At 37.2% G+C, this 18,321-nt stretch overlaps 1 protein-coding gene across 1 annotated transcript in view; it reads right to left on the bottom strand.

Moving 5' to 3' along the window:
* The window catches only part of LOC134652022 (BAI1-associated protein 3), a 117,441-nt gene that overhangs the window by 92,276 nt on the left and 6,844 nt on the right, over positions 1 to 18,321 (bottom strand). Inside the window, exons 2-3 of the mRNA XM_063507174.1 lie at positions 8,387 to 8,681; positions 5,042 to 5,246 (exon numbers count right to left, since the gene is read on the bottom strand). Coding sequence (XP_063363244.1) covers positions 5,042 to 5,246; positions 8,387 to 8,543 — 362 coding nt within the window. The 5' untranslated portion in view covers positions 8,544 to 8,681. The remainder of the gene's footprint in view (positions 1 to 5,041; positions 5,247 to 8,386; positions 8,682 to 18,321) is intronic.

Here is an 18,321-nt window from a genome sequence, read left to right as displayed (position 1 = left end):
AGTGCGAGCGAGAAAATACCTATTATGCCACTAATTTATTGCAAGCTACATTACTGAAACCGGTATTGTTTGCCAGGCCATTTATTCGGTATTTATTCAAGGTATTCCTTTCTTAAGATCCTTCTGTAGTATCTATAGTACAACACGTCTGATGGTAAGCAGTCACCGTAGCCTATGAAAGCTGTACCTACTCTTTTTTAGAGTATTAATAGTACTATACAAGCGCATTGCCAACCCTTTAGAGGGTTAGTGTTACACAGGGAAACTAAGGGACAATATTGATAACTCAAGGGACTGTTTCATTTTGCTTGTTTAGATATTTTTGAGCAGCTTGGCCGCTCCGATATAGATGGCGACTTTACATACATAATCTAGTGCGTCCGAGTATAGAGTACATTATACTAGAGAGTGGGGGGGGGGGGGCAAGGGGCGGGCAACCGGGCATCATGAGGATCGCGAGCAGTGCGAGCACGGGTTACAGCGCAACAGGTCGCTTGATGACCTATATTATTTAGCCAGTAAGTACCTAAGTTGTTTTGTATAATCATGCTAAAACCGCATGCTCATGTCTTCTTGCGCAGTATAAAAATAGCAGCAGTTAAGTTTATAGTATCTAATGCATTAGCCCTTGGAAAGCGCCATTCGATTAGTTGGAAATACAGATGGAGACCATAAAATTAAGGCCTAACTGTTTTGAGAAATCGGTTATTTTTCTTACTAAAGATGACTTATACAAAATCGATTTTACAACAAAGTTCTAAACAGGTTCTAAACCATACGATGTGTTCTGGGTTTATTGAATGTTATCAACGTAAGTAAATAAGCAAACTGTATCAAGCCTAACAAATTGAATTTCCCTTGTGCAGGAGATGGGCCTCGCAATCCTTAATTGCTCGTATTAGGAGTACCTATACGACGAGGCAATCACCCTGTCCCGTGGAGGAAGCGACCGAATGCCTCTACCTAGGTACGAGTAAGTGTATCTTCGGTCGTTTACACACGGTGACTGCATGCAAGGGTCAATTTCGATATTGTTGCGATTCCAAATCGATTTAGGTATTAATCGACGAGCTATATCAGGCACAAATTACAGACAAAATCTTGCATAAGATACGATGCAGATAGGTAGTGATAGTGATCTAAGAATTAAATTGTATGGCATAATAATTACATAACTAATCGAAATCATGCTTAAGGTATGTCGCAAATTAATATCCTAGGTACGTGACTATTTAGGCTCAACTTATGACGAAGAACATCAAAGACAGACGACGTCATGTCGCGCAATTTACTTACTACTTCGCAGCTATAGTCATGCCAGCCGCAATAGTCGTCTTTGATACTTCTAGTATACGGAAAAATAACTTGAATATATATTTCTGCGTAACTTGTAATAATGGACCGGAAATTACTTCATCAACACAAGAATTGCTAAGGTGCCTTATTCGACAAGCGACGTTTGACGTATCGTGTTGAACTCCCGTTGAATCTGAACAATTCCGTGTCAAAATTTGACATCAGCAATCCACAGTTAGGTGACAACCAAACCAAACCATTATAAACCTTTGTAGTAATAAAACAAAGTTGATATTTGTTGAATTATTGGTTGTACCAAATGATATTTTCCGCACTTGATGAACATGCGATTTATTCAACTGTTGAATGTGTGGACGCGAAATCTGACAGTTGTACTTACATGTCAAATAGGGGCCAGATGTAAATGGAATACATAAAAGTTGCAATCGGGCCCGAATTTAATCAAATATTCTATTCGGCCAAATGAAACCCCCGTTGATAAATCGAGTCATCTACCCAGACGGGAGATCGCCTGCTTTTCACCGACTTTGTTTATTGAAGCCCATTACCGAATGCTCAGGTCTGAATTAAATAAAGTTAATTTAAAACGAGCGTCGACGGGATTGCTAGGTTCGTGTTACCTGTAGACCAGGCTTCAGGATTTTTATGATTCATGAGACATGAGGGTTTCTTCTTTTCTTTTCTTTTCAGAAATGCGACAGGAGTTCAAAACTTACTTGATTCTGAACAAATATTACATACCAACGTATATATATTTTAGACACCTTTTAACAGCCAAAGGTTGTATGTAACGAGAAAATGATAACTTTTGTAAAAAAAAAAACATTTTCATACAAGCTTTTATCGCCGACTGTACCTTTCTTTCAACAGGCAACTAATACTTATCGAGACAATTTTAACAAACCCAAACATAATTAGGCTGCGTTGTTTTAATCACCGAGTTCCTGTGTCATCAGATCAACACGACTGTACCATAATATTGCAATCACCCAACTTACATATTTATGTGAAGTTTCAGCTCAATAGAATAATGGGAAGTGGGTCTAATTTAGCTTGCAAAATTTGACCTGAACATACATGCATAAATATATACATACAAACATTACAAGATAAATACAAGCTTGTAAAATACTTTCAACGAAAATTACCTTTATGAGTTCTAAGCAAAAAAGTTCTTAATAAATGGACAGAAGTTCACGAAATTGCCCCCATGAGATAGAGCTGCGTAGCTTTCTCTAAAGTACAAATAACGCATATTGTAGGTAGCAGAAGGCCCAAACACCGTGCACCGTGATCGCACATTATTATACCTTTTCCCTATTGAAACAAGTGCACTTACGTTGGCAAATTCAGGCAGTCAGATCTGACATGCATACTACCGCAGACAATAGGCTAGATGACAAATTTTCATTAATGGTATCAATCAATCAGGTTTATTTTTTTAGGATCAAATGTCTATATGGGACCCATTTCATTAAAGCATTACAAAAGTCAGAAATGATAGTCAAAGTCCAACAGTCGTACTTCACTCGCGAAACGCCCCTAACAAATCGCTATGTGAACGTGACGTCAAGGTCATTGAGAGCGCATCTTGAAGTATGAACAAAACAAGAAAATTGCATTTTTGTCGCTGAAATATTGCGTTTATGTATATAGTTGCCATACAATCTTTTTTTGGGTAAAATGTGAGAAATCGAATATCGGTATCCTTACTTATTTTGCTTTTGAAAGTTAAAAAACAACTTTAATTTTGAAACTTTCAGGTGCTGTATTTTTGTATTATTTCCATATATTTAATATACAATATTGTGATAAATTGCTCATTTGCTATCTATTTTACTAGATTTTGTTATAAAATTCAACATGTGTCATCATCCCTATAGTCATGACATGGCTATATAGAATAAATGTACCGATTTTCTTAGAAAATTAAGTTAATTAAAGCAATATAATTTGCATCTGTTAGTGGTAACCATACTTACAACAATGTACCTACATCCTTATCCAAATGACGAAACGTGCTATACGAGCGACTTTTGGTTAATTAAACCAGATTAGACTGAGAACCTATATAGTACGAGTAGGAAATCTGTGCTCAAGGGTAATGCGTGGTCGCGTGGATATATTTAACACCGGCGTTAACTAAACTGAAGCGGCCTTGATACAAAACAGAGTCCCGGACCCATAACCACAGATCAAATAATGTTATTGGAGATTAACTACCTACTACCAAATAGAAATTACTTATAGCTCTGGCTTATTCTGGCTATACTTATCTGAGAAAAATCCTGATTCACTCAGGTATATAAGTGGTCGCTTCTTTCTAAGCCCAACAGCCCGCCGCATAGGAGTGGCGTATCAGCTAGTATTACATAATCTCTGCCTCTGCCGCGAAGACTTGCCGCTGATTTGCAATTCCCTTCCCTCGGAACACGTTAATATCCTTTGGCTCCGCAACTTCCCGGTATCGTTATTTATCTTGATAACCTTTGTTTTGCCGTCAACGTCCAAGAGGAATTTATTGCTGCTGCGATTCCCACGGTGTTAATAAAGAATAAGTTGCCTTATCGGATGAAAATAAATTGTTTTAGTAAGTTTAATACTCTTTGTACGTATACATGAATAATAAACCAGTAACTACAAACAAACATATACTCCTACTTACTGTGTATACCTACACACCATAAGAGCGTCACCAATTAAAATAATTTGGTATTAAGGGGCATAATTTATTATCTTGTACATTCCACAGATGTTTACAAATAGTGTTTTAAGATCGTCATTTATTGATAAATGAACAAATTATTTTCCTTAGTTTTAGATATTCCATAAGTTTTCAGAGCCCGTTAAATCGTCGTACCTACCCTAAACCTAAAATAAATAATAAGAACAAATGCGGGCAGCCCGATAAACCTGCGTAGCTACATGTTGATAGAATTCTCGCCATCTTCCTGCGACCAAGAACGTAACCTTAAGGCACACCTTAAGGTTAGAAATTCCGGAATTCGGACTTGAGAAAAAGATTTTTTGGTAGTTTGGGCTCCATACACAATGGACAGATCAATTGTTGGTTGGCAGAGCCTTTATCTGACAAAGCAATCAGTGTATACCACTTTGTTGATCTCTCCCTTGAGTAGGGAACTATGTAAGCACCCATGAGGCTGACATATTCACCTAGAGTGTCCAAAGCCTCATTAAAAAAAAACAAGCAACAACTGTTGCACTCCGGGAGTGCCGATAGAAGTGAAAACTCGCCTCACTATGTTACCGACGCCCGGTAACACGATACATACGTTTAGCGGAGGTATTCTATTTATTTATTATATATTATTATCATTCTCAAATAAGATCACACTGACATGTTTTTCATTGACATGTTTATTTACATACTGCCATGACAACTTCAAATTATTTGAACATAGGTAAAGATTCTTGAAAAGGAGTCCGCAACATAAATGTCAAATAACATTGAGTTTTTCTTTATTGATTTAAATGCCATTTAAATTATGAGTGGTCATCTAAAACCTTACGCCTTACGCCCCTTATGGTCACGTGATCACCTTACGCCCCTTACGGTCACGTGATCACCTTACGCCCCTTACGGTCACGTGATCGCCTTACACTGTCTCGAGTTTATCATTTTTTCCCCACCTCAAAAAGTGCCCAGCGCCGCTAAAGAAGTTTTCACTTCAATAAGTTATAAATGCATGTCCACGCCACTTACCCAGAATTCACTGAGCTATCTACTTCAGGCCACGAGAGCCGCCTCTTGCAGAAGGCCATGGCGGGCTTCTCCGCCGGCAGAGGCTGGCGGGGTACGCGCAGCGAGCCGCCCCGGCGGACCGGCGCCGCTGGGGCCAGGCAGTCCAGCGTCCGGCGCCGCGTGCTCAGCGCCGACGCGCCCTCCGTTGGCACCACTCGGGGAAAACCTACACATAAAAACATTTTTTTCTAAAAAATTACCGGCAAGGTTGACTTGGCTGATTAAGGCCCAGAAGAACTCATTATCAAAACTGTCAGAACACTCGGAACTTAACACCTAATTTCACCTCAGGAACCTCGTAAACTAAATAGGTAGAATAAACTTAAAGTACCAGGTTGCCAAAAATTGAATTAGCAATCTGGAGAATTTTCTCTAGTGACTTCATCGATTAGAATCCAGATTTTTTGGCTAGTATGTAAAATATTAAAGTGTACTCATGATTATTGATGCATGGTGAGATTATAATATAACAATAATTGTGTGATAGTGGTGTGTCATAGTCGCAAACAGAAATCTCGCAGCTACGATAGCTAGCTACGATGACTATTAATCACATTCTTAGCATGCATACAATTATTCAAATTGGTTACGATATACTAAAACACTAAACTAGGTAACTGAACTTCCGGAACTTACAGATGCTTGTAATCACACAATTAACACTCGAAAATAACTTTATTATGTGGACATAATAATAGGCTAGATGACAAATTTTCAATTATGATATCAATCAATCAGGTTTGTTTTTAGGATCAAATGTAGGTATATATAGGACCCATTACATTAAAGCAATACAAAAGTCAGAAATAATAGTCAAAGTCCGACAGTCGTACTTTACTCGCGAAACGCCCCTAACAAATCGCTATGTGAACGTGACGTCAAGTTCACTGAGAGCGCATCTTGTATGAACAAAACAAGAAAATTGCATTTTTGTCATTACTAAGACTTCGCTGTCCGTCCGTCCGTCCGTCCGTCTGTCACCAGCACAGAACGTCACCAGGCTGTATCTCATGAACCGCGATAGCTAGACAGTTGGAATTTTCACAAAAGATGTATCTCTGTTGCCGCTATAACAACAAATACTAAAAATAAAATAAAATAAATATTTAAGGGGGGCTCCCATACAACAACCACGATTTTTTGCTCTATTTTTTGTTGATGGTTGAGGGTTCCTCCGTGCGCGAGTCCGACTCGCACTTGGCCTGTTTTTTTTTTGACAAAATGCGAGGAATCGAATGGTATCCTTACTTATTTCGTGTTTGAAAATTAAAAAAAAAACTTTATTTTTGAAACTTTCAGGTGCTGTATTTTTGTATTATTTCCATTTTTTTTTAATATCTACAATATTGTGACAAATTGCTCATTTGCTATCTATTTTACTAGATTTTGTTATAAAATTCAACATGTGTCATCATCCCTATTTAAACTGTCAAGTTGAGTAGGGCCTAAGTAGGGCAAGTGAAGTCGAAATGAATAGTCCCTTTCGGCTCATCTTTGTGTAAACTTTCACAAGCTCGTCATTGTAACTTCACAAACAAAACACTTTGGAATAATAAAATTTTTCCAAAGTGTTTTGTTTGTGATTTATACACTGATTTAGGTATATATAACTTTCCGAATATGCTTTGAAAGCATAAAGTATACAGTGTGTGGCCTGTAACACGGGCGAAAAATTAAAACGTAGATTCTACTCCTCAAACTAGACAATGTTTGTTCAGCGACTTTTAAAAATAACTTGTGGTTTGTATTTTAAAACACTTTAAAATTTATTCGAACACGCAATGTATTACGAAATTGATTATGCATGTGCGGTGACAAGACTGACGGGCAATGTCAATTAGACGGAATTTAAAGTACATTGAAAATATTATTTAGTTTGTTTGAAAAAGGCACAATTTTAAGACTACATAATTTCAAAAAGTTGTTGAACAAAAGTTTTATTGTTTGAGGAGTAGAATCTACGTTTTAATTATTCGCCCGTGTTACAGGCCACACACTGTATATGTGAGTAAGTATCATTCTATACTGTCTGTATTTATAAGTTAGTTCGAGGCCACTTCGAGGCACTGGGATACTAACTTTTGTCACGGACTTATGTTTCTGCGCTTCTTATTTCTTGAATCAAGAAAACTTTACTATTTTCATTCTAAATTAACTCACATAAAATGGAAGATCACGTAAAAACACATGTTATCTATACTATGAGTTACTCTATGGTATACTTACGTCCTTAGTGCATTCGGGCGGCAAAACATTGCAGTAATATTTCCTATTAGGTACACATCTATTACATTTCTTTTACAATTACAACATAGAGGTTCTGCTTATATAACTTCGATGTGACACGGACATTTGAATATATGAAATAGAGTCTGTGCGATAGAGAAGAGTCGTAGAATTTATGGGAACCATTAAGTTTAACGACTCTTCTTTTTCCATACAGATCTAAGTGAATGGCGGATAGACTTGATATGTGCGGCTCTCAACAGTGGCTCTAGCTTCGTGTGCGAGAGAGCACATCATGGCAACTTTGGGTTGCCCACAGACAAGACATCCTCCTAAGGATTCCTAGTCTGGGGTTACCATACAAGCGCCCGTGACGGACCTGACCAACAATAAGAGCCGATAAGGCTGAGATGAAGTAGGTAGGTACCTAAGTCTGAGTATCTGTCGAAGGTACCGCTAACACTGCTAAGTTCTTGCCAGAGTGATACTGTGCTTGGTTTTAGACGTTACCTTGAAACGTTACCTTCTTCTTTATAAAACTGGACTCAAATTACCTTAAAACGTTACCTTCTTCTTTAGAAAACTATATAGACGCATCACTGCTGCGCAAGTCTGACTACGGCGTGGAAGTGGAGGCCGAGGAAATCACCAACTATACAAGGTAAGTAATATGTTTAGCTAAAAGACGTTTAAATGTCAGCACTGACTTATTCTTCATAAAAGCTGGTTACTATTGGGTAGTTAACAGCCAGTTAGCTGAGTTGTCATCAGCGTCTACCTGGATCGGAACATCTCAATTATTTCATTAAAGTAATGGACTCCTCGGAGTGACTGAGTCCTCGGGAGAGCGGTGGCGTGAAGGTGACGTATTGTATTGCACAGCGATAGCGCCGGCCCTGCCACGTAGGTAGTGGCCTAGTGATGTCAGGAAACTGACTCAAGCGGTGCACATAGTAGTGGCCTAGTGATGTCAGAAAACTGACTCGAGCGGTGAGCGGTGGTGACGAAGGCGTCACGCGGTGCAGCGACAGTTCCAGTCCTACAACATACTAGCTCAGTGGTATCAAGAAACTGACTTACCCCTCATGGTAACCGTAGAAGGCTGCGGCGGCGGCTGCGCCGTCTCCTCGGCGGAGCGGTGGCGCGATGGCGGCGCGCGGCGCGGCGACAACGCCAGCCCGGCCACGCTGTCCGCCACACCCGCCACGTACTGGCCCAGTGACGTCAGGAAACTCATCGCCACTATATCACTTCACTACACGATGTAACGTATAACTCATTTGCTAGCGTGCTAGCTTTTTTAAACGTATAAATCACTATTTGGCACTGGTTTAACCGTTTTTACTGCACATTGTCAATTCGTTTTGAAGTTTATCTGAAACAAAAAGAATTTTAATTTTTACAAGCAGAAACGTCTGCGAACGATGCTGTTAATGCGAGGCGTCCTCGCGGTCGCGGACGGCCTCGGGCGGATCCATCGCTTCGCCATTCATAATGTATAGGCAAATTGAAAATGCGCTCCGGCGCGTCCCGCCGACTCCAGCCGGTCGGTGAGAATCGTACATTACAAATAAGAGTTCTGGAGTTATTATAGGTTATGCCCGTGACATAATAGTATTTTATGCAACCATTGTTTAAGAGGGGCGAGTGGCGTGAGTAACAATTTGAGGCGAAGCCGAAAATTGTTAATAAATACGCCACGAGTATTTTTTGACTCAGTTAAACAACGTTGCATACAATACTTTTTCTACGACCAAACACTTACTTTGAAATAAAATTGTAAATTTAACAAATATTTTTCATGTCATCTAGTGGACTTCTACCTACGGTATCTACCTGTTTTTAGTGCTATTACTGATATTTCTTCAGGCGTAGACACTAAGTTTTTGTCTTCATCCATTTTAACTTGAAATACACACTGTTTTTTAATACAAACGTTAAGTTTTCATTCGACAGGCACAATAGTATTCATATTCAAGATTCACAATATTCAAGAAGTAGCAAAGAATGGAGGGTACGAGCGGGAAAAGAATGAATGAAATTAAAAAAAAAACATGTCTATGGTTCACTTATTTGTCAGATATGACATTCACACCCATAAGCGAGAGCGAGAAAGATATATTTCTTTCTCGCTCTCACTTATGGGTGCGACGAACCAAGGTCGCGTTGCGGTGCGACAGTGTGTTATGACTATAAGGTTGGCAACAATGTATTTTTTAAGTGGCCATTACACGAAGTATTGTAAAAGAGCCAAAAAGATGCTGCGTGTATGCACAAATGCTTTTTTAGGGAATAGACTCTTTAGTCTATTCCCTAAAAAAGCATTTGTGCATTTGTGCATGCATGTGTGTTGTCAAGACAAGTCTTTACTTGTCTTGACAACTTTAAGATAGGGTTTTAAAGATGTGTGCACGACCCTTTAAATGACAAATAAAAGTACGGGAGTAGAAAAAATATATTATTTATTGCACCGACTCTGCGGTGACAAAGTGTGGATGTAGCATTATAAACATTATATTCTCATAGAAAAAAATCAAATAAAAGGGCATAGCTAGGTAATAAACAAATAACTGAAAAAAAATCAAATTGTTGTTATCAATATCCAGAAAGGAAAATGGGGACTACATTTGTATGGAGAATCGGTCGTCCCCTTTCCTCGTAACTGTAGAGCTACTTATTGACTCTATCAGCAAGACAAACATACTCGTAGGTATAGGTGCCTATGCGAACCCCAAATGTGATAACGATAACTCTGTTGTAATATGTAAGTAGGTACCTATTACAACACAACGTATAATATATCCATATTATACGTGTGTCAACGTTTATCCGAAGACCATGACCCAATTTCGATAATCTAACTGATGATTACAAATCATGTTAGACGTCACCCTCGTAACGTCAAAGTGAAATTCGTAACTTGATTTTGCATTCAAAATCGCGGACGGCCGACGGCATCAGATAGCGCTCAATTTTTTCTCAGAAAAAGTATCTTACAGTGTAGTATGTATTCAGAAAGATATGTAGTATCTTAAGTTTTTAACCTTAAGAACGTTTTCGGATGTCGGATGAAGGACATATATCACAAGTCTTACTATTTCGGGTATATTTTTAAAATAATACAACTAATAGAATAAGTACTTAGGTACTCTTTATTGGTACACCCATGGCACACCTCAGTAAAAGATACAGCTTAAAGAAAACAATTGAATAAAGATAGAGGTAGACAACAGGCGGTCTTATCGCTGAAGAGCGATCTCTTCCAGACAACCATTGGGCTTTTGGGGTATACATTTTACTTTTCTGTGATCTGGTATCTGAGGTATCTGACATCCGATATCGCATCGAACGAACTGAAAACCCTCAGCCCTAGTAGCACGGTCGCATTTTTATCGTTTATCACCATGCCTGTCACGTTCTAACAAGTATGTAAGTTCGAAAGTGACGGGCATAGTGATAGTCGATAAAAATGGAACCGTGCTGAGCCCGCTGGCCTTAGAACGCGCGCTCCGAGCGTACATATACAATTATACACGCTCGAGGCTAACATCGGAATTCGATGATCGAATAAAACAAATGTATGGCGTCGGCGATTTTGTTTCATGGCCGAGACGTTTGAGGTAGATACTTATACTAGTCATTGTTCGAAAATATCACTGGATGAAGAAAAAAACTCAAACAGCTAGAGTTTTTTGTTACCGTAAAACGGGGTGAGTAGGTTTCGCGGGGAGAGATGGGTTATGAATGGGGAGAGAAAGTTTGAGAGGAGGGTGAGAAGGGATTTTAAGGCTACTGCTACAAAAATAACGTATTCCAATTTAAAATGGAGCTATAGTAATACGCATTAAAAAAAAATCGATCCAACAATCTTCCAAAATCACCTTTGTATGAAAACCCCTCTCACCCCAAATACGAGGCACTACGGGGTGAGGTGGGTTTTCCTCTTTATCGTCTAAGTTATGAAATGGAACTATCCAAAATAAAATAAAAACTAAAATACAAACATCCGGAACACTTATTATATACACCATTCAGTTTTCATATGTAAAAATAAAATGTTATCCAGGTTTGAATTTCAGTTTTGACCCTACTCACCCCATTTTACGGTATGCAATTAATTATAAGTTAAGGCACACAATGAGACTAAAAATGTTAACCAGCTGTTGCTTCTGAAATTTGATCACAGTTGACATATGCATACTTACTTAATGCTAGATACCTACTGGAAGTAAAAACAGCTTGAGGTCAGGTAAACGTAGCGTCGAGACACTCGAGACTAGTTTGTCATAATTATACCAGTTTCGCTTAGTTTAAGAAACTATTAAATTTTTGGAAGTATCCCACTGAAGTATCCCATTTACGGAATAATCTTAATATACCGTATATTGCATAGTATTAGTATGTGTAGAAAGATATTTAATTAAAGATCCATGGCAATACGTTAAAAAAAAAATTATACATATTTCAGTTCTGTTCTTTTCTTTCATTAGAGTTTTATTATTTTCGTTTCGATGGGCGCTATTATTCCCTTCTTCATAACTTACACAGAGTCAAGAATGCGAGCTATTAAAATTAAGGGTCGGGGTTGAAATAGCCGCAATATTTTTTCTCATAAGTTGAAGTTATAAACATTTTATGGTCGCCGCGAAATTATCACGAAAAATGTCTCCGTCGTTTTTTGTACCTACTATACCTAAATGCGTACCTATTAGTGGGCGAGAACTATAATTAAATTAAATGGATTATAATTGAGGTGCGAGGCGAGAAACTAATGCTTACAAATCCTAGTAATATAAATAATTGATTATTGTATTACTTTATTAAATCTACGCCTGTAGTCTCAGTTTAGATGTTAAGAATATGTATTATGGTTGTTAATTTTCTTTAAATTTTGTTTTAGAGAATTTTATTAACTTGTTTCACAGCGGTCATACATAACATCAAATTTACAGAAATATAGGTACTGAAAAAACAAGATCAAACATATTTGTGATTTAATTACTTAATTCAAATCAACATAACGGTCATCAATGTATAGGTGGATTCATTATGACGTCACAAATAGCATGTTCATGCTATCGAACTTGTAACAAATGGTTACAAAGTTTCATCAAGTAATAAATTTGCTTAACAATTTGAGCTGAAACCTACAAAAAGCGTCTTCCTTATTTAAAAATGCACGAGCTAAATTTTATCCTTGTAATCTTAAAGCAGCTTTACGAGAAAGTCGAGAAACTCATTTCTAAGATACATAGATAAACGTGTTCTTCCATTCATCGCTCGCAGGACACGCGGAAAATAGTCACTTACCGTCAAATTGATGATCTGAATAAATTATATAAAGAATCCCATCAGTTCCATCACTCTCAATGAAGCTTATCGCAGTGGAACATTTTAAATCATGCTCGGGAAAGCAAAAGTTGTTTCCGTTTGGAAAATTTGATCAGTGTAAATAGATAATATATCAGTGCGTGGTTCACTGCAATGTGCCTCTGTTAAATTTATTTTATTGTTAAATAAAGATATTGTTCTTGTTGTTATATTGTTATTAATAGTGACATAAGCGACTATGATGATAGCAAAACATTTTTTAAATCAGAATACCGCCGCACTTCAGTGATATTTCTATGACATAGGTACCTAATATTGTGTGACAGATAGAAATTTGAGTACTTAAATAATAAAGCACACCCCCAAATGTCCCGTGCGATTACAGAATTTGTATCTTAGATCCCTGCCCTAACTCAATGAACTCTGTTGACTATGGGGTTCTTTCAATAAAGAAGGATACCTATAGGTTATCTAATAGTCGCAAAGCCCCGGGAATTAAGTTTACCAACAGGCGGGCTATACGCTTGTTTGCCACCGACCAGGTTATAAAAAAGAAAATCCTTTTAACGGCCTCATAGCCTAATCGGTAGAGATCCTGCCTACGAAGAGAGGTCCTGGTTTCGAATCGATGTTTTCGTACTTACATACTCGTACATAATTAGGGATATCGTCGTCAACAACACAAGCATCATTAGCTTATTAGCAGCTTAGGTACTGTGGCACTAGGTCGATTTATGTAAGACTGACCCATAATATTTATTTATTTGAAAATAATACACAAGATAGGTAAAATCTGTATAACTTATCTTGTGTATTATTTTCACCTACCCTCGGGTTTCCCAACTGAAACAACCATTGAGTTAGCAATGTAGGGCATCATAATTCATAACATAAGATTCATAACAATTCTACGAAAAATACGTCAATCTAAAAGCGAATATTAAAACTGTTGGAATAAATTACCCAACTTAAAAATATCTTTTTTACGGTCGAAATAAGAGTGATGTACTTAGTCTGTCATAGACCGAAAATAATGACTGATAGAGCCGGCAGCATGATTGATGGATTGTCACCGCCATGATTTCCTTCAGAGGATGTTAAGTTAAACAAAATGTACGAAGGATTTAACCAAAAAGTACACTCCAATCACGAAAATAGATTCCACGATTTTATGAAACATTTATATATATGTACCTACTTATATACATTATATTTGTATATATTTGATTTCGTGATTTCTCTGCGAGCTTAGAGATTTAAATAGTAACTATGAAACGAACAAAAAAGCCGCGCACGTGTTTTGTTAAACCGCTTTTGTTCCAGAAATGTTGGCCTGAACAATAATCCTCACAGACAACCGGAAATTCCGGAAACTAAGGTGGGCTATGATGAATTGAAAACGATAGTAAAGCTGACCCATGTCAAACTACATATATAACAGAGCTCCAACAAGCTCCGGCTTTCAGCAGAAATGACAAAACAATATGGATTCCTTTTCTTCTAAGCCAACCTTTTAAGAGGTAGATTGTTGCCAAATAACCTTTTTGCACGCTTCATTCGGTTGTTTTATATAGTTGCGCTTGCAAAATTACGTTATTTATAGAGTAGATAGTAAAAATAAGGCGTATTATTAACCGGGCAACTAAAATATTAAACAGGAACTTTCATTGGATATATAATAATATAATTTGGCTGTGCATTAATATTTTAGCGCCAATAAATTTATATTAGCCTCAAATATAAGCATCATATTATTAAAAAAACTGGCAGCAAAATCAAGCCAGCCAAAAAATATATAGGGCACATGAAGTGATAAATTGGCGTCAGAAATAATAATAAGTTGGCAACTAACATTGTAAAGCGATCATAAAATTTGGTTGTCATCTAGTTGCTCACACCTAAGTACCTAATCATATTAAGAGTATCATTTCAGGTAGTATTTTAATACAAAATCAGTTAAATTTAATGAGTAATGGTCACTTTTTACACAAAACATCTCAAATTCATTTACCGATGCGCAAAGGTAAAGGTAGAGGTAAAGGTAAAGGTAATCATGTAACACCTAATGGCCATTATACCATAAGATCTTTCAATTTTTGATTACTAATTTCAATAGTTATCACTGTGTTCTGCCAGAGACAAAAGATAGGTGCGACGACGAGCGAAGCGAGGAGGAGCGTGTTAGGTTGACCGTGTAGGGATCAAACAAAATATTTTAAAAGAACTTCATTTCTGAATTATTAGATAGCCGTTTTCTTTTTAAAACGTGCTTCATAAATAGTACTTGGTACCTGCCTAAAAATAATCAAAAGCTGTAACGGTATTCAAATACAACTCATATTTAGCTCCGTTGTTGTTGCCAATCTATTAATTTTAGTACCCATTTAATTTTTTTTTAAACTACCCAAATTTGATTAATTAGTTGACCGGTTAAATACGTGCCTAAAAATAATAAGGATATTAAGAGCCCATCAACTTGCACACTAGCGCCACTGCTAAATAATCGTGATTGTTTAAATTTAACGAAATATATTTAAAAAAGGGGGCCGTACTTCGTACTGCATCTTGTACCTTATGCCTGCACGTAGTACCTTTTGAATACATGAAACTAGTTTTTATATTGCTGGATTCGTCGATGTATGAACTCAAAACTAAAACGGCCGTTTTATCTTTGGATGCATAGATTGACGAATCCAGCAACATAAAAACTAATTTGATATATTCAAAAGGTACATTAATACAAGATAAAGTACGTAGCGGCCCCCTTTTTAGGGTTCCGTAGCCAAATGGCAAAAAACGGAACCCTTATAGATTCGTCATGTCTGTCTGTCTGTCTGTCTGTCCGTCTGTCCGTCTGTCCGTCTGTCTGTCCGTCCGTATGTCACAGCCACTTTTCTCCGAAACTATAAGAACTATACTGTTGAAACTTGGTAAGTATTCTGTTCAATGCGGTTCACCGCATTAAGATTTTCACACAAAAATAGAAAAAAAAACAATAAATTTTTGGGGTTCCCCATACTTAGAACTGAAACTCAATTTTTTTTTTTTTCATCAAACCCATACGTGTGGGATAGGTCTTCAAAAATGATATTGAGGTTTCTAATGTCATTTTTTTCTAAACTGAATAGTTTGCGCGAGAGATACTTCCAAAGTGGTAAAATGTGTGTCCCCCCCCTGTAACTTCTAAAATAAGAGAATGATAAAACTAAAAAAAATATATGATGTACATTACCATGTAAACTTCCACCGAAAATTGGTTTGAACGAGATCTAGTAAGTAGTTTTTTTTTATACGTCATAAATCGCCTAAATACGGAACCCTTCATGGGCGAGTCCGACTCGCACTTGGCCGCTTTTTTTCAATATCTTTCGTAAAATTTAAATAAACACGATTATTTAGCAGTGGCGCTAGTGTGCACGTTGATGGGCATGTTATTATAAACTAGTCAAGTAAAAGTTGAACTTGTATGAGGTAAACGTACTACTAGTGCTCGACATGCTAATGCCCAATAGATGTTGTCACCTCTATTGACAATGACTTATGTTTCAAGATGACATGTACTGGGACCGCGTCGAGCACCAGTACGTTTACCTTACTGAGGGTTTGGTTTCTAATTTACGTAAAACTATTATGGACTGTTTGCAGTTATCACGTAAGTTTATAACCTCGTGCCGCCTACCATACAAAATTATAGCCAAGGAAGTTTGTATCTTGTTGTATTTTCAATTGGGTTGAATTTCATTTGTTCGAAAATTTTACGAGACAAATGAAATGCTACCTACTATGTTTTTGAATAAGGTTGACATTCCATCGGAACCGAGTGTTCATCCTAATGTACATTGGGTCGCACGAGGATAATCCTAAATTTTTTAAATTATATTTTACTGACTTGTTATCGATCATTCATTATATTTTTTGTGAACCCTTTCATTGGATTTAGGTACATTTTTACGAGGGAATACAACATAAAAATGAAACAAGTCTCTTTTAAGAAGATCCTCACCATTTTACTGCTTATTGCGGTTCAAATACTACCCTATAAAGGTAGAGCCAGGCGAACTGATCAAGAGCCTACTTAGTTACAGAATCTCATTCCATGAAAATGAATAGCTTATGATATCAAATCAGTGACATAATAACCTTAATGTCATATGATGTAGAACTGCTAGCATAACTTACCGCGACAGACGCGAGAAGAGATAGATTAGCGCGACTTGATGCCTTGTCGCGAGGTGGCAGCACAACTCACGCGCCAGAGAAATGACAAAGTCGCGATCAAATGTCATTGTCAGAAAAAGACAGAAGATCGCGACTTTGAACTAAAATCTGTAGCACAATTGCCTTTTTTGAGACAAAGTATTCTCTGGTCAAACCGCGAGTCGAAGTCTACGCGACAAAGACGCGACATTAAGAACGCGACTTGCTCTCACGGGTGGTTAACTTGTACCTACATTAAAGGTCTCTTAACAAATATCTCCACCTAGTTTGATTTCGTTATTCGTGGCATTGCTTTTAAATTTACGACTGTAATGTGTTCTTCCTACAGGAATCTATCCTATAGATCTAGATAATTGTAACTTCATATCCTGTTGAGGTTGAATTACTAGGAAAAGTCAGTCAACGAATCAAGGCTGTCAGTTTCAAACGACCAGATACTTTTAAACAATGGAATTAATTACTCCTCAGAACAGTTCTAGCGGAATGAAATTGGAGGAGAAACGCAACTCCCAGCGAGATTTAACTTCGTTGTTATCCAAGATTAAAGGGTAAGCAAACATCACGAGTGTCGCTTTACATTGCACTAAAGTTACTTTTACTCCGCAATAGATTTACCTATCCACCCCGATTTGTTCGTATCGTAGATAACTTTCAGGGCTCGTGGCTACATGTAATAGTACATGTACCTATATTTTGTATTTGTATAGGACAGAAAGCAGCATGTATTTAAGGGGTGGACTGCCAGTGACCTTCAAATACTGTCAGTAACTATTTGGGATAGTGAAGCAGGGAAAATATATTTAATTATGTTAATATTCATGATATATTATATTTTCAAGGCCATTGTTATATTTAATAGGCACATGATTTCACAAAATCTGCTTAATAGAACATAGAATCTCATTCAGAATTTAAGTATTTAAATTATTTAAACAGTTTTATTTTTTTAATTGTTCGACTTATGCTTTGCAATTCGCGAAATGTCTAGACAATATAGAAATATCTATGCAAAAATGCAACCTGCAGCAGCTATGCGACGCAATGCTATCACAATTTGAATGTTTCCTTTAAGTATAGGTAAATATTTTTCATTTCTGAGACCCACGAAACCCTGTTTCTAGACTTTTCTATACTTGCCTTACGTTTGAATTGTCTTAAGGAATATCTAAGATCAGTACCTACCTATGTATCTTAAATAATAGGTAGGTACAGTTGGCTATTATAGAAATAGAAATGTTTGACAAGTACTAATTAAATTAAGTCACTGTAATGAATATTACTTTGTTGTCTTTGCTATAACTAGTTAGGTAACTATTAATTGATTTGGCATCAAAATTTACTTCGTCCCTCACCCCTCATCCCTCATTATCGGGTGTCTAAAAGTAGCATTTGTTTACAAAGGGCCTCGTCGAAAAGTGTTTTAAACCCAGGGTAGGACCGGCTGCCAAACTGCCACTCAAAATTAT

Source organism: Cydia amplana, chromosome 11 (genome assembly GCF_948474715.1).
Source record: "Cydia amplana chromosome 11, ilCydAmpl1.1, whole genome shotgun sequence".
Taxonomy (NCBI): Eukaryota; Metazoa; Arthropoda; class Insecta; order Lepidoptera; family Tortricidae; genus Cydia; species Cydia amplana.
The sequence above is the reverse complement of the archived record's forward strand: the minus strand, read 5'-3'. Positions and strand labels throughout refer to the sequence as shown.